Source organism: Chamaea fasciata, unplaced genomic scaffold (genome assembly GCF_029207755.1).
Source record: "Chamaea fasciata isolate MVZ Bird 193981 ecotype frontalis unplaced genomic scaffold, bChaFas1.0.hap1 SCAF_21, whole genome shotgun sequence".
Lineage (NCBI taxonomy): Eukaryota > Metazoa > Chordata > Aves > Passeriformes > Sylviidae > Chamaea > Chamaea fasciata.
Genome location: NW_027094106.1, coordinates 9,907,776 through 9,929,043, shown reverse-complemented (window position 1 = coordinate 9,929,043; position 21,268 = coordinate 9,907,776). Strand labels below are relative to the sequence as shown.

Genomic DNA, 21,268 nt, shown 5'->3' with positions numbered 1-21,268 from the left:
CAACAAATCCCCTCCCCACAAAAACAAAATCAAAAAACCACAGAGATCCTGATCATGCTTTTCCCGGGTGTAGGGAAACTCCATCCTTTGCCAAGAAATGAGTCTCAATTTTCAAAAACTTATTAAAACCACTGAAAGTTGTTCTTAAAGGCATCATAAACCAATGGTAAGTCTGCCTGCTTGGTGAAAACCTTGTTGCATAATTTCTTTTGTGTCTTAATAGTCCTCATAACTGCTTTAAACGATTCTCTTAATTACCTTAATGAAGTGTCTCTTTATAGAAGTATTAGATGTTTTCTTCCTCATTACCTTTCTTAGGTCTGTGTTATCAGTGGAGTGTTTAGTTGGATATGCTGCACAATACTTATTTCTCAGAGTCATTTTTGTCTTTCTAGCAAAACACATCTATGGGGAATTAATAAGTTATATAGAAAGTAAATTACCGGGAAGGCAAAGAATCTTGCTGGGAAAAAAAAAAAAAAAAAGAAGCCAACTACTGTAAAAGGACAAGTTTTTGTTCTCAAAGTGGGAGCAATGGAAACCAGGGGCTTTCCAAGGGAGAATAATGCAAATATTACCCATATAACATCATTGCCTTTTGTTATTCCTGCTGAAACTTGGGAAGCAGGAGGTTTCCCAAGCAGAGCTGCAGGGCTGGGGCTGTGGCCTGTCATCACCCAGCTCTGTCACACAGAACCTGTTTGTCCTAATCCTTGCTACAGAGCAATCCAGCTGGGATTAGTCCTGACTAATCTTACTGTCTAGCAAAATAACAGTTCATCAAAGCTCAGATTGTTTGAGAGAAAAAAGTCGTTTTTCTAACAGGCATCTGAAGTTATAACGTGGGGGGTTTTTTTTGAGAACTGAGCAATGAATTGTCCAAACTTGCCATTTCCCTCCTGTAACAGTCCTCTGGAATCTGCTGCTGGAGGGGTTTCCTTGGCATTTCACCAGTAACTTGAAACCACACAGGTTGTGTCTTTGGAGGTGAACTACAGATATTTTGGGGGTATCTGTGTGTGTGTGTGTGTTTCCATTTTAAATAGTCCATCAAAGTTATCAAATTTACTGTTTTGTATGTAGGAAAAAGATGCAAAAATACCAGTCTGACTTTTTCAGAGAAACTCTGAGCGTAAGATAAGACAAGGAAAGTGTGTGTAAGCTTGAAAATAATTCCCATAGCAGTGGATGGTGACAGAGCTCGTTTTGTTTCTGCAGATTTATCTGTAAGCAAGGAGATTTCCTCTGCACATGCTGGGGCATGTCTGGATGCGAACGGAAAACCCAGCACACTGCCAGTGGGAATTTTTCCTGGAAGCCAGCCCAAAAGGACACACATGGGTGGAGACTTAAAGGAGAAAAGCCAGACGAGCAGAGGTAACACCACCGGAATTCAAATCGTCCCAGGTGGATTGGGATTGCTCATTTTTTAAATTTAAATTTCCAAAACCCTGCTGTTTTTCCCTTTGTGAGAACAGCCACACCATACAGCTGGGTCCACGATGTGCTCAGATCCAAGGTCCCTGGAGCAGAGGGACGGGGCACAGGGAAGCAGGATCAGTTAAATTGTCAGTGGTTATTTGTTGGGCTGGTAGCAATAAAAGGTTAATTAAAAAATAAATAAAAATAATAAAAATCATGGGTTTGCTGTGATTTCTGCTGTCTTGTTTTCATGTTACTTGGATTTGCTGCTGTTCCCACATGCCAGCACACCATGGCTGGGGCTGAGAGGGAAAGGGGCGGCACTTAGCATGGACCAGAAAGTTTCAATGAGCCCCCCAATCCATTTTCATGGATTTATTTCCCTGGGAATACATTTCTGTTCATCCAGAGCTCTGCCATTGCTCCCTGCCTCCCGCTGTCACCGAATATCGTGGCAGCTGCTTGCCTTGCTCTTCCCTCTCCCTGCCTGGTGGGATGCTCCAAGGCCTGACGTGGAGAGGGAGGAAAATGAATGCAAACTGTCAATGTAAATAAACCTGCTAACATTTATTCCTGCTGGGAAATAAATAAGTGGAAAGGAGCGAATCCATTTGGGTCGCTCGTTCCAGAGGGAACCTCGGGGTTTGGCGGGGACTGGGCAGGGAGGATTTTCCTGCAGCTGCTCCTTTTCCTTTTGCTGTTTGGTTTGGTTTTTTTTTCCCCTGTGCATTTCCCTGGAGTTGCCTCCTTCCCCCTCGATGCATTCCCACACTCCGGGCTTGTGGCACACAGCCGGCTGAGCCCTGCACACCAGGATCCAGTGAGGAGCTGCCGTGGTTCACCGGCCAGCAACGGGAGCTCACCGGCCCCTCCTGGCACTTCCCTTCCCACCACCTGTGTTCCAGGCCGGAGTGAGCGGTGCCACCCCGATACAGGGGACTGAAACGGTGTTTGTCCATCAGATGTATTGACAGCTCCTTTATCCGGTGTGTGGCATCAGTCCCCAGCCCCGCCAGGACACGGCAGGGCCGCGGCACAGCCCCGGGCAGCGGGAGCTCTGCCCTTACACATCCCGGGGCTGTCTCTGTGGGGGCCACGCCACCGAGCCGAGCCTTGGGAGCGTGGATAGAGCTGCATCTCTTTGTTCTCCAAAAATAACCCAAATTTGCCAGGCCTGAGTGGATTTTTAAAGGAGGTTTTCCATTAGCTTTCCGTGGAGAGCCGCCGGCAGCGCTGCCGACGCTCCCGCTCCCTCCCCGGCTTGGGGCTTTCAGCACCATGCGGCCCCCGTGGCATCAGAGTGGGTTTGTTGGTTTTAGTTAACACGAGGAACTACAGCGAGAGAGAAATGCATTAAGACTGGTTTCAAGCAGAATATTTTTAAATACAAATACAGTTTTTGGTGCTGTTTCATGGGCACTGTAACTTTGTGTAAACACTTGGGGAGAGGCGAGGGATTGCGATAACCATGTGAAACAAAAACTCACAGAGACCAGGGCGGGAGGGACACTGAGCCATATATTTTTCCTGTCAGAGCTCAATGAAAGGCAAATAAACGAGGAAAAATAAACTCAACGTTTACAAAAGGGCCAGCATGGGAGCAGCTGCCAAAGTCCAGAGCAGTTTGCTGATCCCGGTGCCCAGGTACTGCTGAAAGGATTCTTCTCCCACTGCAAATCCTGTTCCACAGCATTTTATTATCCAGACATTCCTAGTCTAGGAAACCTCATGGTTCATATCCCATTAATTCTTCAGGAGAAGGATGCCAAGTAAGTGCTTTTAAATGAGCAGGTTAAAAGATGTGTCAGAAAATAGGAGTGGAGTCCCAGCAGCAGCTGTTCCATGCTCTGCTCTGCAGTGAAAAGAAAAAGCAAGATGATTTGATTTATGTATAAAACTGGACTTGCTGTTCCACAGTAGCCCAACTAAAACATGAAATATAACCTATATTTTTCTTTTTCCTAATAGGCCTTTTAGGTGCAGTTTCTTGAGGGCAGTAAATAGGAATATCAGGTCTTTGTCAGCTGTGTCATTTAGAGCATGAATGATGGATACTAATTTGATCATTTCCCAAGAAACATATAAATATTTTTGTCCTCTGAAATACACATGAGAAAGAAAGGATCCAAGGAGCAGAAGCTGCCTGGGATGAGGAGCCTGGGACAGCTCGGCTGCCAAGGCCAGGGAGCTGCAACACCAGTAAAGGCTGCACTTCCTCCATGGGAACCAGTTAACCATAAATCCAAGGCTTTGGATAATGTCCTGGCATACCAGGGACTTTACTGCTTCTTCATTTGTCTTCCTGTTCCAGAGGGTTTCACCACACACACACACACACACACACACACACACACGTGTGGCATCCCCGTGAGGTGTTTTTGCTGTTAGCAGCAAACAATACCTGTGCTGCTGAGCTGAGGGCGAGCACAAAGCAGCGCCTCCCCTTCTGTTTGCTCTGAGAGCATCAATGCTGGCAGTGAGCAGTTTTTCTCCTCTAGGGCTCATTTTTGTTTACTATTCCCCTTTTCCATTCCTCCTTATCCTCCCAAACTGATTGCATGTCTGCTTGGAGTTAAACACGAGCTGAGCACTGTGATGGACTGGGGCTGAAGTGCCCCAGGGCACTGGTGGGACTGGAATGAGCTGGCAATATATCTTCCAGACCCCTACATTGGTGGTTTGCACTGAGGGCACAGCTTTGGGTGTCGCTGATGTCTGCTGCCTTCTGGGTGCTCCACGGCAAAGCCAGGGGTGTGTGCTGGTGGCTGACCACAGGCTCCCCTGGATCCCAGCACGGAGGCTCCCCTGGATCCCAGCACGGAGGCTCCCCTGGATCCCAGCACGGAGGCTCACCTGGATCCCAGCACGGAGGCTCACCTGGATCCCAGCACGGAGGCTCACCTGGATCCCAGCACAGAGGCAGAGCCATCCCAGGGCACCGAGGGCTGTTCCCAAGGCCACGTATCTGTGCAGGGCTGTGCTCTCCTCCCACGGATATTTCCGGGCCGTGGGACCCAAGCAGTTGTAACATTCCCGTAAGAAAACCACCACCTTTGCAAACTTTGGCAATGTTTGGCTGGAAGCCTCTGCTCTTTGCTGGCCATGAAGTGCATTCCTGACACCTCTCCCTGTGTATCCACGATAACCATCTCCTCAGACCAGGGATGGGGCTGGACCCTGCCCAGTAACTCCCACCCCTGTGGGAATTGTCAAGCAGGGGATGGGGTGCACTTGCAGCTCCAGATAGGAGTTTTCCTGGCTCGTCCTGGAGATGAGGTGGATCTCTCTCCCTGCTCCTGCCCTGGTGCCCTTGCTGAGCCTTTGGGTTGTGCTGGCTCAGAGCAGTGCCCTGCACAAGGACAGCCCTTCCCTCTGCATTTCCAAGGCCAATTAAGCAGGAGGCAGAGTAGCCTTAAGCATTCCTCTAATTAAAACAAAATCCCTCATGGCCTCTTATATACTGAGAGATATTACAGACTTAAGGGTTGTATAAAATGTGTATTTATTGATCAGATCAACTGTTGCAGCTCCTTGTGTAGAGTTCAGTGAGAGCATGGACATGACCAGGCTGGCGAGGAGGGCAGGAGGGGGTTTGGCCTGAGCTTTCTGTGATGCCAGCCCAGGGCCAGCGGGTGAGTACTGGCCTGCTATAGATACATTTATACACATTTCTATACATTTACACACTGAAATACACAGCTGCCCAGCTAAGCATCACCTCCACACCCATCCAGGTCCTGCTTTCCCAGGCTGGTTTGTGTCCCTGGTTTGTGAAGTTGTGCCACGGGGGGTGGTTTCTGGCTGCTTTGCCCCTAAGCCCACTCAAATGGCTGTTTTTTCAATTACAGGAAGGCAAAAGAATTTCTGGTAAAGCCTTCGAGTGCTCGAAGGACGGGACATACTTTCCAGGGAGAAGCAACCACTCGAAAGCAGGCTGAGATTTTGTGCTCAGCAAGTTGCTCCAATTTGAAGCACAATCCTAAGAAATCTGAGCGTGTGGTGGGAATGTCTGCAGCCCTGGATTAAAGCGGTGCTGGCAGATGAGGCTGTACCTTCCACAAGATAAACATTACAGAAAAATAGTGTAAATACGGGGGATTCTATTTTTTTTTCCTAATTTTTTCCCTCACTTGGGCCAGGAACTGCTAAAGCTTAAATAAATCATTGGAGAAGTGAGACTGACCTAAATTATTCTACACAGTGGAGACCTTGTCTCCTGCTTTTGGAGATTCTTGTATTTAAGCTGTGCCAGAACAGGGTTTAAGTTGTGTGTACAGCAGTAGCTCCTTCCTACGCCCTGGGGAGCTCGGGGGAAGGTGTGAGATCGGCTGGCGTGTGCCAGCAAGGCTGCTGGGGAGGCAAAGCCACCAGCTCACACACGCTGGGGGAGCCAGCAGGGGTTTTTGGTGCCACACCATCCCGTGCTCGGTGCTGGCAGGTTTCTCTGCCCTGTGTGGGGCTGTCGCTGTGCCGGGCTCCACTCGTTCCCAGTGAACACGCAGTCCAGTGCCGAATTAAGTCATGCACATGCGTCTAATCAGGGAATGCACAAGTGCCCAGATAATTTGCATTTGAGCACCCAAGGAGGTGATGCATCAGCATCCAAACTGACCTTGCATGGGCACGCGGGGATTCACACTTAGAGCTCGCACAAGTGCAGGGTTATTCCTGCAGGGAAGCCGGGTCAGCACAGCCGTGGATGGCTCGTTCCCGTGCCCATGAGCCCCGATGTGGGCATGCATGAGCACCCGGGCAGTTCACGCATGAGCGCCCGTTATTTGGCATACAAATGCCCAATTAGCATGTGCATGACTGCTCAATCATTTCATGCATGAGCACTAAGTGGTTTACACATGGTTTGCCAGTAGGTTCACTGGTGAGCACCCAGTGTGTTCCCCAGAATAGGGACTCCCCTGGGGACTGCAGCCCGTGGCTGGAAGAAGGAGCAAGGAGCGTGGCAGAGTGGAGGGAGTGCAGCCCTGGGACGTGGCTGACGTGGATGCGCCGAGGTGGGGCAGGAGGAACCCCCACCCTGCAGGCAGCCCAAAGCCACTGGCATGTCTTGGCACCCCCCAGCTCCTCTGACGGCAGCACCGTGCCCTGTGTGACCACAGGAACCCAGCTTTGGCAAGTGCTGTGGCTCACAGGAGGGTGGAGTAAATGATCACAACAGCCCTTCCAGCCTTAAAAATGCAGGAAGCTTTTGATGTGCAGGCAGGACGCCTTGCAAATAAACCGTGTGTGGTGTAGGCCTTGTGCCGGAGCACCAACCCAAGGAGAGGGAGCACAGAAAAAGAAAAATGGAGAAACTCAAAGTAAAATTACCCATCATCCTGGCCCTGGCCCTGCAAGCACCGAGTCTGTGTCCCCAGCCCCTGCGCCATGGTCGACTCAGAGCCCTGCACAGCCCACTGTGGGAGTGAAGCCACAAGACACAGTCACAGAGCACGTGGCTTTGATGTGACCTTTCCTTCAGTGTTTATGTTGTCTCCAAACCCGTTTTTCTGTTCGGGAGAGATCAGATTAAAGGGAGTTGCCAGCCCTCAGTGCATCCAGACGGTCCAGGAGTCTGGGCTGGGGTGGCGGGAGCTGCCAAAAAGACAAGCTAGACAAGCTGCTTTTGGGAGCAGAGAGCTGGGTGACTTCTGATCCTTGTCCCCCTGCATGCACTGAGGCAGTTCTTGCATCCCTGTGCTCACACGACCCTGCCGAGATTCCAGAGAGACGTCCTTATTTATGGATCCTGCATGAACTGCACACCGCGAGTCACTCGCAAAAACTTGCAGGGAGCAGCTGACCTGAATCCATATTAATGAGGCTCACAAGTCGTGGAGTGTTTTCTCTCATGCCTGTGGGATGGCAGGAACGCGCTGCCTTGTGGCACGCAGGGTTTAGACAAAAAGCCGTCTATAGCCTGTCACATTTTTAAGCCCGTTTGCCTTGGAGATAAGCCCAGGCTGCCCTGCCGTGGTGCCACGCTGCAGCTGCCTCTGCTCCGGGACAAACCTGGGGAGATGGGGAGCGATGGCTCCCTGCGTGCTGGAGCCAGGGAAAGGCTATCCTGCCTTTGGGACAGCATCGGGGTTTCAGAGCCCCGGTGTGTGATGCTGCTGGGAAGGGTGGGAACTAGTCCCACAGAGGAGCATTTCTCCTTGGGCAGGGACGCATCAACCTCTGCACCCACTGCCCGGCTTCTTCCACAGCAGTTACAGGGAGGCACACTCTTCCCAGCTGGGAAACCTGGGGGACAGTCCCAGGTCTGGTATTCCTGCACTCTGGTCTCACATTGGGATGAAAACCTTTGCAGATCAGGCCATAAACAAGGGGACATGGGGCTGCTCTTGCTGTTAAAGAACCACTCACGGTGTCCAAACCCTCCGCGTCAGCGGTGGCAGCTCCCGCGGGAGGTTTTAGAGCTTTTCCTTTTGTAGGGCTTTTTCTTTTTCCACGGGATTTATCCAGGTTCAATAGCAGGGATTCGGGGAGATAATAACGTACATTAACCAGGGCACTGGAAACTGCTTCGCAAACAAGAATTGATCAAAGCAGCCCAGGATGGAGAGCAAACCCTCCGGAATGTGCTTTGCAAAACACTTGCCAAAACAATTGACTCCTGGTAAAAAATAACACATTGGGCAGCCCTGGAGGGGGGCTGTGCCAGGGAGGGACCCGGCTCCAGCAGCCAGGATGCTGGTGGGGGGCTGCAGCCATGAGCAAGGGCTTTTGTGGACATGATGAAGTGGCCAAAGCCTCCTTGGGATGGAGCAGCAGTCCTGCTCCAGGGTGCCCACACCCTCCATTCCACTCCAGAGGAGAATTAATAGAAGGTGCTTTACTGCTGCTGTTGTTTTTTATTGATTATTGGCAAAGAGAGTGACTGATGGTGGAGTCTAGAGAAAGGAGGGGAGCAGAGGTGCAGGAGACACGTGGGAGGAGGAGAGAGGGAAGGAATTCCTGCAGGGACAGGAGATGAAGGTGACATTTCAGCCGTTGCCTGCTGTAGATCTGTGCTATAAAAATAAGTCAGTGTGCCACGTCCATGGCAGGGCAGAGCAGAAATAATGGACTGAGTCATATCAAAGTGAGTTTAGGTTAAAGAAGAAAAATTTCCTGTGGGGGATGTTTCTGCAGAGGTACAGCATGGAAGTAGAGCTGGTGGAAGGAATGCTGCAGTCAGATTCACACTGTCAGCCTTGCATTTCAATCTCAGACCTCTGCATTTCTTGTGGCAGATGGGCACAAAGTCTGTGGCTTTTTACTTGTAATCGCCTGGGATTGGAAACACATCCCAGGGGAAGCATGTGGCCACGGGGCAGGAGGAGCACAGCCTTAGATGGCAAACTGCTTCTCACGCCAGGCCCTTTTCCTGTGAATCTCTGCGAAGTGCTTTATATAGTCCACTCAGAGGAATTTATAAACAAATGCCTTTTGTCACTCTTCAGGAATGCATGTCCCTTCATCAATCCTCCAAGCACTTTCTTGTCAAGGCCACGCTCCTTCCAGTGCAAGGAGCAGGACGGAGCCAGGCAGGAGCACGGCTCCTCTGCTTCCTCTTGCTGCAGATGCTTTCGGAAGAGGCAGGATGTAACTGGGATAGGGTTCCACTGGGATTACTAAAGCAGCCGCCAGCTCTGGAGCCAGCCTGGGGACTGCAGACTGTCACCGTTTGGGTTCAGGGCCACTCTTTGATACCTTGTCCCTTTGCTCCCCAGGGCAGCTGCCTCCTGCCCTGGGCTGAAGGTGCCCGCAGGCTTCTCCAGGACAGGAGGGAGACAAGTGCTCGTTCTGCACTGGGAAAATACCAGGAGGTCCACATGGTGTGACTCTTGGGGACGTCCTGTGCAGGGTTAAAAGTTGGATTCAGTGATCCTTGTGGGTCTCTTTCAACTCAGAGTATTCTGGGATGTGAGCCTTTGTGGGAGAGCCAGGGGCTCCCACTGGGTGGGACAGACAGGATAAGCATCGCCCAGCAGCTGCCTCTGGCCCTAAAACCTGCCATCAGCTGCCCTGCCTCAGCTCAGCGCCGAGAGCAGAGCACAAACCTCCCCGATGCAAACGGCGGCTCCGTTCCAGGGCTCTGCGCCGCCCGGTCTGGAAAGCTCATAAAACAGATCCACACGGCTCAGATCTGCTGCCTCAACAGAGACTCGGCAGAGCTATAAATAGCCCAGCCAAGCGTGGTGCAGCGAACCTGAGCGGAGCCGGCTGCCCTCGTGGGCAGGCGCTCCGGGAGCCGTGTGGGGACGGCCGGCTCTGCAGCACGGCCCGAGGAGCTGGCCCGCCCTGGCCAGGCAGCCAAGCCTGTGTCACCTGTGTCATGGCCTTGTCCCCTCCTGCTGTGCTCCCACAACCTCAGTGCTGGGCACTGCAGTGTTCATTCGTCCTCACTTGGTTTTCTGCTGCTGACTTTTCTCTTAAAGCAGGAGCTCAGGTCTGGACCCATTAAGGAACAGTAAATATTTTATTGGCTGTTGGAGTTTAGACCGGTATCTCAGAGGCTACAAAGGTCACACTAGGAAATATCCATTTCATTAGCAGACAGGATCGGCCCATTCCGGGGCTGCTGGCTCATGGAGCAAACCCAGCCTGTCTCCTGGGTGCTGTTACCAGCTGTAAGCTTGTCTTCATTCAGCAATCAAATCAGGGAGGTTTCAGGACCTGGAGTGGTTTTCTTGCTTCTCAAGGCTATGCAGGCGATTAAAACTGGTCTGGTTAAGAGGCAACTGAGCCCAGGCAGTGCTGTCTCCCTTTCGCTACTGTTAGGGCACGGCAGCATGGGAATAGGGACAGCACAGGAATCAGGATTTTTTGTTTTGCTGGGCTTTTCTTCAGGTAGCTTCTGCAAAGGGCTTCTTGGCACTGGTGCTCGAGTGAAATGGAGCAACCAAAACGGGAGCTGGCTGGCGGCCAGCCCGGCAGACGGGCGTGTGGGGGCAGCCGGGGGGGCCGGTGTGTGCCTGGAGCACGGCTATCGAGGGCAGGATGGCCTGCCCCGTGTGGGACAGCCAAGTGTCTGAAGTGTCAGGGTCACACCTGTGTTTGAGGACCCCTGTGCAGGAAAGCCAAGTGTGCAAAGCACCGAGGTCACACCTGCGTGCCAGGGTCCTGCTGGCCTGGTGATCCCTCACCGCCAGCCCCGGCACAGGATCCTCAGAGCTCAGGAGCAGGTGTGTGAACGGAGAGGTTTTATTTTGCCCTCTTGGCTTTCGTGTCTCTGTGGAACATCGCATGTTCTTGGGGTGAACATACGATGAAGCAGCTCAAACAGCCACATGTGGCCTCCAGCCTCTGAGCATGCAAGGACAATTTTCGGCGGCACAGTACTCAGGTTTGGGATTTTATCAGCTTTCCCACACAAAACAAGGCTGGCAGGAAAAGGACCTGGCAGGATGCCCTGAGACATCCCGGGGGAAAAGCGGTGACTCCCACAGGATGTGGGGCTGGCACAGTTTAGGGAAAGCTGGTCGTTCCCCAGATTTCGTTGGGCAATTCCCCACGCTTTGATCCCTGTAAGAAAACTCCAAGTAACACTGGAACACTTTTGATGTGTTCAGCCGGGGAAATGTGTCTGGAGAGATGCCGAGTCCTGAGCGGGACACTGAGCACCTGCCTGCTGTGACCTGAACACCTGGACATTTGGGGTATGTGGTCCAGGGAACATGAACGCGTCCCCAAATGGGCTGCTAACAGCCTCAGGGACTTTTCTAAAGTCCCTCTCTCCTGTTAGTGCCTTTCAGCTGTAAATATGTGCCACTGTGGGACATCTCAAAGCTCAGGAGATCCATGACTATCACAAGTCGGAGATCTCAGGTGAAAGGTGCCACTGAGGTGCAAAGCTGCAACTCATCACCAAGACAGGACTGGATTTGACTCAGGCTGAGCCCTCTGACCGAGAACACTCTGGTGTGTGACCCAACCCAGTGAGTTCCTCTTCGAAGGGTTCAGGCTCCCGCCGGGAATCGGGGTCCCCAAGGCAGAAGGGGACCCCGCAGAGGAATCATGACCCCCTAGGGCAACAAAGGTTTCCCTAGGGATTAGCCGCTCCAGGGAATCAGGCTCTTCCCCCGGGGATGGAGGCCGAGGGCGCGGAGCCCCCGGGCAACCACCGACCCCTCACTCCGACCCAGGCCCCTCACGGCCCCTCACGGCCCCCGCCCCCACGGCCCCGCCCCTCCCCGCCGCGCGCCGCCCCGCGGCATTGTGGGATGAAACAGGATGTAGGCAGAACAGCGCGGGCGGACGGGCCGGGCGCGGCGGGCCGCTCCGAGCCGCAGCCAATGGACGCGCGGCGCGCGGGGCAGCGCGGCCAATGGGGTGAGGACGGCCCGCGCGCCGCAGCGGGCGGGGCGGTATTTGAGCGCGGCGCGGCGCCGGGGCGCAGAGCGCGCGGGGCGCCGAGCGGAGCGGAGCGGGCGGAGGCAGCGCGGCCGGGCCTCCTCACACCTCCTTCTCCTCCTCGGTGCCGTGCCTCGCCCTCCCGGGGTGGCCCTGTCACTGTGAAGGTGAGCGATGTCTCCGCTGGGCCGGGGGTCTCCATGCCTCGCCCGATACCGGTCGCTCTGTGTGCGGGGTGGCGTCGGGGCCGCCCCGAGGGCGGAGGTTGCTGCCGCGGCCGGGTGCGACCGGCTCCTGGGGCGCGATAGGAGTTCCCCCTCCTGAGGGGTCCGCGCCGCTGCGGAGCCGGTCCCGCTCCAGGCAAGGTCACGGCGGCCTCGGGCGCCCCCGGAGCTCCCCCCGTGAAGGTCACGCAGGGCTCCGGGGGAAGGGGCTGTGCCGCACCCCTTCCCAGGGCCCTTTTCGGCCAAGGCGGTGGATGCGGTTTGTGCAGGGGCTGGGCCCCGTCCCCAGTCGCGACGTCCGTGCTGTCCTGGTGGTGGAGCGGTGGGTGCTGGGCTTGGGCCCCGTTCCGAGGGATCTGTGCTGGCCTGGTGGGGAAGTGGGGGGTGCTCCCACCCTCGCGATCCAGTCTGTCTTCATAGGGGAGGTGGTGGATGCTGGGCTTGAGCCCCATCTCATTTCTATCGTTCTGTCCTGCCCAGAGAGGGAAAGAGTGGTTACCAGGGGGCTTGTGTCTCATGCTCTTCCCAAAGCCCTTGCTTGTCTTGCTGGAGTACTGGGCTTGGGACTCATGCTCATTTTAAGACCTTATCCTACCCTGGTAAGAAAAGGGTTGGGTGCTGCCTTGGGCCTAGTTTCCCTCCCAAGGCCTCATACTGCCCTGGAGTGGCAGCTGGGGCTGTGGTCTTCCTCCTCACAGACCACATCCTGCCCTCGGGGGAAAGGGGGGCCTGCAGGAGCTGTAATGTTACCCCTTCCTAGGCCGTTCTTGCTCTGAGAGGGGTGCTGGGGCTTTGTGGTTTTCCTTAAAGAGGGCTGGATCGGGTGGCGAGACCCCAAGAGCCACCTGTGATCTTGTGGTTTAGGGTTATGATGTGTGTGTGGTGCTGCTGGGCTGCTTCGTGGGGAGGGTGGCCCTGTGACTCCCCCAGGGGATGAGCAGAGGCTGGGGCCCTGCTCTGTGTGTTGAGGTGCGTACAGGGTGTGACACTCCTGTGGCAGGTGCAGCAGCGCAGCCCGTGCTGTGGTTGGCCCCGGGGGATGCTGTGCCCTGGAGCAGTGCAGGGGTGGTGTTGTGCTGGGGAAGGCCTCCTGGCTGGCTCGTGCAGCCCTTCTGAAGGAGAATCATTTTTTTTTCCTCTGGCGCTGTCGCCCGCGGCAGCACAGGCCTGCACTGGGATGCTCCTCGCCTGAACAATGAGGAGGGGAAGGTGCCTTTTACAGGTCACTCTGTGGCTGGTTATGCAATGGCAGGTGCCCTCTGAACTCTGTGAGCAGCGCAGGTGTGTGAGAACCTGGTGTGTGTGAGGGCTTGCTTGCTCTTCTTCCCTAAGGAAGGTTTTCTGGAAGAACGACCCACAAGTGGATTTCTGCTGCTTCCTTCTTCCTGTGACTGGACACCTAGAAGACTTTTCTAAAGGACTGTCAGATTCCTGGGTGGCAAATCCAAATGTACAGGCAGTTTGGGCTGTTCTGAGCTGTGTCTTCTCTTCCCTTGCTTCTGGGCTGCAGGCAAACCCCCACTGGCTGAAACCACAGCATGGAAAGGAACAAACCACCGGGAAGTGCCTTTTCCAGGGCTGTGATAGGGGCATGTGCTCTCTGTTGGCAGTGCAGCTCAGTTCCTGTCATTCCTCCCCGTGCTGTTAGTGTGTGTTAATAGCAGTTCTCTATTAAACACTATATCTAAACTGTATAAATTAAGGTGGCAATAGAAGTCTTCAAGTGCAGGCAGAGGGAAGAATTGAAGTATTGTAATCAGAGGGCTGCAATTATGTAACCGGATTCTCTTTCTCTCTGGGTAGCAAGCTCCTTTAATTGCTGTAACAAAGCTACTCCTTCAGTTTTCTGGGACTCTTCCAGGAAGTGATCATTGCAGCAGATTTTTTTCACTCCACAGCAGAGCTAAAAACGTGTAGTTTCACTGTTTCAAAACACACTTGGTAGTATCACTCAAGACTTACAGTGCTGTAAAAGGATTTAGGAAAATTAATGGTGCTCTGCAGGCTTAATTGGAGGCACTCCTTGCCATTAAGAAACTTATTCCCACAAAGTTTTAATGTGCTGGGGTAAGAGCTGCTGCAAGGTAAGCACCTGTGGTCCTTGGTGCAGTTGCCTGGATCCAGGTAACATGGGGAACGAGGGGTGTGGTGCCCAGAGCAGCCCTTCATGGTGGTCCTTCTCCAGGGCTTGAAGAAAGACTGTGGAGTTGGGATTGTGAAACCTCTGTTTTTTAGGATAATATGAACTGTGCTGGAAAGTTCCCAGTGCTGAACACCTCCCTGGAAAGGCTGTGTCAGATCTAATGGCTGCAGTGGCTGGTACAAAGCAGTCTAATTTTGAGAGCTGGGGGGCTGCACACTCAGTCCAGAACAACTCCTGGGCTGCAGTGACATGCTGCTTTTGGCATCTGTGTTGTGGCTCCCAGGTGAGGAGGGGGCAGGAAAAGGAGAGCTTTGCCAGGCTCTGTTTCTGTGGTGGGACCTGCTTCCCCTGCCCTGTTTCCAGGCTGCAGGGTGGTGTTAACCTGCTTCTGGCTCATCAGGCTGGCTCTGTCCCGTGGGGGCAGCTGAAGGCTGGGTTTCATGGCAGAGCAGCAGGAAAGTGAGGGTGTGATGATGGCTGAATGTGGAACAATGCTCCTTCCAGGCTAAACTAGCAGCAGGAGCTGTGACTCCTGGGATGGGGTAGAATAAAAGCATTGCTGCTCTGAATGTGCTCCTGACAGACAGTCTGGGATCTGTTGCTTGCAGGGCTCTGAGCAGAGGATGTTCCAAAACACTGGTACACCTGGAAGGCAAACTTGGCTGTAGCCTATTGATGTACAGGAGGGCTGTGGCTCTCTGCAGATCCCGTCTCCTCCCACACATCAGCTTTTCCTGCGTGTGGTTAATGCAGGTGGTGATGCTGGACTACCTCTGATCTCGCCTCCAGCCAGTGCTGGTGCTCTGGGGGCACCTTGGCCTGGGGCTGCTGGAGGCAGCCCCGATACACTCAGTGTGGCCGTACCAGGGGTTTGTGGTATCGCCTGGTGACGCAGCCTGCACGGAAAGGACAACCTCTGATGCACGGGAAGCCTCTCCTGTTTGGGAAGGGATTAAAGGAATCTATGTTCTGCCTTAGGTTCACCATGTCTGACAGGAAGGCTGTGATCAAGAATGCGGACATGTCCGAGGACATGCAGCAGGATGCTGTAGACTGTGCCACACAGGCCATGGAGAAGTACAACATAGAAAAGGACATTGCAGCATATATCAAGAAGGTAACTCCGGGATGAGGGTGCTGTGCTGGCTGCGACTTCCCAAAGCTCCTGAGTCTGTCAGGAGCTCAGTGGCTGAGGCTTCATGCTTGCGTGCTGGGAGGGAGAAGAGACTTGGCTGCTTTACTGCTGTTTTCAAGAGGATGGAGTGACTTCTCCAAGGTCAGGGGAGGGCTGTGGCAGAGCTCTGGCAAGCTCTGAGCAAACTGCAAGTGCTGTCCCTTAGGATTTGCCAGCCTGGAAAGGGCTGGTGGCTGCCTCTGCTCAGGACTTGTTCCACAGACCTGCAGCACCAGTGCAGGTGGGATCACCCCGATGTTTCACTTGGTGGGCAGCAGTGCATGTGTGGTTCTGGAATGGGCCTTGTGCTGGCTGCTGGGGAAGCTGCTGTGTTAGAAACAGTGCAAGCAGCTGCCCTGGCTGTGGGGAGGTTCTCTCCCCATTTGCAGGAGCCTGTTAATTGAGTCTCATGCCTGATGGCACCTGGGGAGCAGTTGGTTCCCCCTCAGAATGGTCAGGCAAAGAGCACTTGGAGGAGGGAAGTTTTACTTCAGAGGCAGTGAAGTCCTGGCACCTGGGCTGGTGTTTGGGCCTTGCTTGTAATCTAAGCTTGAAGGCAGAGGATTCAAAGGTGTCTCCTGACTTCTCAGATCACTTTGAGGCATGACTTAGCTCTAAGTGCTCGGGGCAATGCAGCCTGTAAAGTGAGGGAGTGCAACAGAAGGCATCCAAAAAGAACTTGGCCTTTATTTCATGAGAGTGTGTTGGGAGGAGGGATGCAATTTGATGCACCTTCGTGCCCTGGCAAGAAAGCCTTTTCCTTACTTCAAAGGTTACCTGCAAAGAGCTCAAACTCTTCTGCTCTCTGAGAACTAGAGCTGGCTTTAATCTTGGGTGTTGAGTCTGTTCCCCTGGCTCTGTCTCAGGGGAGGGAAGGGTGTTCTTGGGAGTCGCCTGTTAATTAGAGAGAGGAAAATGGTCTTTAACCCTATCCTGCCTGCTAAGCAGGAGAAGACTATTGAACCAGCATCCAGCTTGCTCACCTCTGACCTCTTGGGTCTTCGTGCTCTCTGGCCTGTGAATCTGCCTGCTTATTTTCAACGTGGATTTTCTTCCCATTATGTACAAGAGTCCCAAACAGCAGAAGCCAGGCTTTTCCTCCTTCCTTTTTTTAGGTGACCTTTAAGCTCAGATGCCTTGCTGGAGCAGACATGCCAAAACTTTTATTTTTTATTTTTTGTGAGTGGGTTTGGAATGGGAGAGGAGAATTATTCCTCTGATTGGCCTACATGCAGGGCTGTACCAAGGTGAGCTCTTGCCTCTGCTCTTCCTGCCCAGGGCTGATGGTGCTCCAAGACTCAGAAGATGTTTTGCTTGTGTTGAGTCCTTCAGACAATCCAGTGCAGAGGTTTGGTTGCTTAATTTAATAGTGTCTTGCAGTATGGGGTATGTCAAGATGCTGTAGGTGGGAGGAGAGGCGATAGTGTGTGAACAGAACCAGCTCAGAATTTGTGCTTAGAACTATTTTCATGTGGGCTTTCTTGGCCTTAATGCCTCTCTTCTCTTTCTTCAGGAATTTGACAAGAAATACAACCCAACTTGGCACTGCATTGTTGGCAGAAACTTTGGCAGCTATGTAACACACGAGACAAAGCACTTCATCTATTTTTACTTGGGTCAGGTTGCAATTCTTCTCTTCAAGTCTGGATAGGAAGTAGGAGCGATTGAAATTTGGACTGTAATGCACTGATGGCTGAAGCCACGACTCCCTCTAACATGGCTATGCCGCTGCATGGACTGTATACTATATTTAATGTGTATATGTTGCAGTAAAAATCTACTTCTGTTTAGTTGCCTGGGAAGAAGGCGGCATTTTTTTGTTACTGCTTTTTTTGGTTGTATTGCACTAGGAAACCTGTAAATGCTTAAAACAATGGCCTTTACGTGGGAAGAAATAAAACTATTCCACAACAGCTCCCTCACTGGTAACTCCTTCTTTGAGGCTGGGAAAACTTTTTTTGGGCAGGCCAAAAGCCCCAGACTTCCTTACTGAGTCCTGTTAGACTGTTAATCTTGCAAAGAGGAGCAAAGCCAGTGTGAGCCTCTGTCCCACCCTGCAGACTGTAGAGAGCTGGCTCTCCCAGTACCCTCGGGGCAGGTCTTAGACCTTCCCTGAAAGCTGGTGGGGTGGCTCTGGGTGACGTGGCTTCCACACCCAAGGTGATCTCCACCTTTGACTGTGATACAGGCTTGCAGCTGGCACCCCTCGGTGTTCTTGCTCAGTGCCCTTTGCTGTATTTTTGGCTCTGCTGAAACATTGACCTAGACTTGAGTAACCAACTCAGCCTGGTCTAGAAGGCTTCAAAACCAGCCCCTGAGTTCCTGCTTGTTGCAGAAAGCAGCAATCCTGTGGCTGAAGCCTTCAGACCTTCATGCTGAGTCTAAAGCCACGTGGCCCGGCCCCGCAATGGAGTAGGATATCAAATTGGTGACTACTGACAACAGCTCTATTCGGCATGTTTGTAGCCAGTTGTCTCAACACTGCCTTAACTTGATGCTCTCCTTAAAGCAAGCTAGTCGTGTGGAAGACTTGTAAGTGGCCACTGTCTCTCTTTTTTTTTCCTTTTTTTTTCTTTTATTTTTATTTTCTGTAGCTAATAAGCTATTTCCGGAGGATTGTCCTCCATGTTCTGATATCTGCTTTTGTTCTTAAAGCACAGTACCAAGAAGTTAAATTTACATGTGATGTTTGTGTGAAGGAAACTCATGTGACATCTGCTTCAAAGGCAGACAAATGTCTTGGTCTCCAATAGGTTCAGCAGTGATGTTGTCTTAGTACGTACTGACTCGGGATTACGCTGCAGGAAGTTCTGATCTGGGTGTGCAGAAATGCTGTCTGATGGCAAGTAAATCCCTGGTGCTTGTTACAAGCTCTAATTATTGGTTTGCTGACTAATGCATTGGCAATACCACTGGGCTGGTGAGCCCAGCTTGTGTCACTGAGATTAATTTGGTGTTGGGAATAAATCATTGCTGGGGGCAAAGGGCAGAGTGAAGGGAGCTCTTTGTGAAATGATTTGGTGACCCAGGTTGATGACTTCCTGAAGTAAAAGTCCTTCTTGTCTCTGTGCAAAATCCAAAGTATGCCTAATTTTGTATTATGGATAGAACAATGTTGTAACTAGAAAGAATGTAGCTGTCATAAGTTCATGTCGATGGAAATGTCTGCACTGGGAAAATGTGCCTTGGACTGTCTGGGGCACTCGTGTGGTCTTGTCTCTTCAGAACTCCACTCTGGGTCTGAAAGGAGAATGTTCTGGGTTTGTTTTTTTCCAAGCATGAGTCTAATGTGAATCTGTTCACGGTCTCTCGTGGAGCAAGATCTGTTCCCTTCATAACTGCAATTGCTCAAATACCATTTATTTTTTTTTTTCAAACATTAAAGGTGAATTGACACATTTAAACAGCCTCTGGTTTTTTCTTCCTTGCCAGCTTTCCTAAGCAAAGCCTGTCCTTGTCCAGAGAGGATGAGCAGCAATTTCTCTGCCCTGGAAGATGCTGATGACCCAAAGAAGGCAGGTCAGGGAGAGAGAAATGACTGGAGGAGCTTAGGTGGCCTCTGTGTGCTGGTGCTGACCTCCACCTCAGCTCAAAGGCTGAGCCAGAGGGGAGGAATTGAGGGAATTGTGTCCTGATGGGATGCTCTGTGCCAACTAACCTGGATCTGAACGGTTTGGAGCTGACCTTTCAATGGCTCGAGGAAGCCAGGGGGTGGTACAGCAGCTTCCTGCACAGGAAGGTGTTTCCCTGCTTCCCAGGAAAAGTAGGTTTTCCCTTCAGGCCTCCTCCCTGTGCTGGAGAGAAAGCTGTGAGCTGAATCTGCTGCGTTTCATGCCTCTCACAGCGCGGGGGCTGTGGGCTTACCCTTAAACAACCCCCTCAGCTTGTTATCTTGCTCCCGATGCAACCTAAATTTGGGGTTGTGGCCCTGGTGATATTTTGGAAAAGCTGTGGGCTCTTCCCAAGTACAGCAGTGTAACAGCTCTGCCGTGGCACAGTAACAGCAGCGTGAGCAGTGTGACTCAGCCGAGGCGCTCCGTGCAGGCAGCAGCACGGCTGTTACACACGGGCCATCTGCTCCAGCCTGCACCTGCCAGTGCCCCAGAGCCGGGGTGGTTTCTACTTTAGGGGAGCTGGCACTGATGCTCTTTTCTCTGTAGGCCCAGCCTTTTAGCTGGAAGTGGAATTGCTGGGCTTGAGCGCCAGCTGGGCTGTGCTGGGACTCTGCATTCCAGGCCTGGCTCGGGCTGGGTTAATCCTGTGGCTCCAAGGAAATGTGCAGCCACGTGGGGCTGGGCTAGTCAAGCCCCCTCTGTGCACAGGGCCCTCAGACAGAGCAAGAGGCAGAGAAACTGGATCTGAACCCCAGCTGCAGTACAGGAGGCTGCTGGACCAAACCTCAGGTGAAACACTTCTCCAGCCTGAGTTTCATCTGGGAAACTCCCATTCCAGCCATGTATCCAGGGGCTGTGGTACTGCTGGAAATCAGTCTCTGGTGGGATGGGAGGCCCTGTTAGGGCTGGAGGGATGGTATGCCCTGGAGCTGACACACAAGTACAGAGTAGGCTTGGTGCTTCCTTGGATGTGTCACTGCAGCAGGACTCCTGCTTCAGGCTGAGGAAGAGGAGCTGTTGCTCTCATCTTCAGGAGCTAGGCAGTGGAACAGAGCAGTCTTTCCCCTAAACCATGTTCCTTGTAGCACTAGGGCCCTGGAAAACACAAACTGCCTAAATTTGAACAGTGCTTCCCTCTACGCAGCTGAGAGCAGGGGGAGGTTTGAATGGAGCTGTGTGTTGCTTCCCTCCCCTCCTGCTCCCCAGCAGCTGACAAGGCTCTTGGCTTTGACTTTTTCCATTGCTGGGCTCCACTTTGTCTCCAGTTTCCACCAGGCACAGGTGTCCTGGATGATGCCTCGGAGCATTAACTGTTTCCATGCTGGAGAAACCAATGGCATTCCCAGGACTGCTGCTCAGTTTCAAGCTATTTGGAAACATCTGGATCTGGGACACGGAGTGGAAGGTATGTATCTGCAGGGGGATATCTGATGTATCTGCATCTGGAGAAAGAAGCTGCTTCCAGATGTGTTTGGGCAGAAATGCTATTGAAATGTAAACTCAGTTTATGTTGTCCTGCCTCACAAGCGCTCAGAAAGCGCCTGGGTGCAGGGGAGTCTGAGGCTGCTCCTGTGGGGGAGCTCTGGCTGCAGATGTGCCTGCAGATGTGCATTTGCTGCAGGGAATGGTGTGGTTTGAGGCTGGTGAGAGTGTCACATTGTTTCCCCTCTTACCAGCCAAGTCATTCAATTCCTCATGCTGAGTATTTCTTCCAGATGTGGAAGTGCCTTACAAAAGCAGGGCTGTGTGGCACTGGAGAGCAGAGAGGCTGGGCTTGGGGGTTTCGCTGCTAGACACTGCCTGGGATTCACTCTTCTGCAGAGTGAGCATTGTGTAAGGCCATGGGAGAAGGTGTCAGTCCATCAGCAGGCAGCCTTGCTCCCTGCCTGCCCGGAGCAATGTTCTTCCCCTTCTCTGTGACCACCTGGCACTCAGGAAAGGGACAAGTGGCAGCACAGGCCTGGGAGTTGCTCGTGTGGGAACACCCAGGCTGCAGGTCAGGGCTGTGCTTCTCTCCCAACCAGCCTGCAGCACTGCCATTGCAGTGTTGTGCTCCAGCCACGTGGAAGCAGAGCCTGTGGCTGGAAAACCCAGTACCCAACAGACCTGTTCCTTCTCCCAGTGCTTTTGCAGGCGATTAGTCATGATGAGAGAGAATATGGAAATCATTTTTATCTCACTTCCAGCCTCTGCTGGGTAAATCCTGAGGAGGACGGTGGCACACAGTGAGGGAAGCAGGGCTGTGCCATCCCTGCCCACCCGAGGTTTCCCTCCTTTGTTCTATTTATTGAGCAAGGATCCTGACACCCTTTCCCAGACGGTGACTCACAGCAGCTCTGTGCAGAAGCCTTGTGCT

General features: G+C 52.6%; 1 protein-coding gene across 2 annotated transcripts; it reads left to right on the top strand.

The window, feature by feature from the left end:
• The first annotated feature begins 11,795 nt into the window (after positions 1–11,795).
• DYNLL2 (dynein light chain LC8-type 2) lies at positions 11,796–18,702 on the top strand. 2 transcript variants are annotated; one of them, XM_066201905.1, is made up of 3 exons: positions 11,796–11,924; positions 15,103–15,241; positions 16,812–18,702. In XM_066201905.1, exons 2-3 carry the CDS (start codon positions 15,110–15,112, stop codon positions 16,947–16,949), a joined length of 270 nt encoding a protein of 89 aa, XP_066058002.1. In that variant the 5' UTR covers positions 11,796–11,924; positions 15,103–15,109; the 3' UTR covers positions 16,950–18,702. The 2 variants fall into 2 exon arrangements, with proteins under 2 accessions (XP_066058002.1, XP_066058001.1); XM_066201904.1 differs by lacking the exon at positions 11,796–11,924 and having other exon boundaries at positions 15,089–15,241.
• Positions 18,703–21,268: the final 2,566 nt, after the last annotated feature.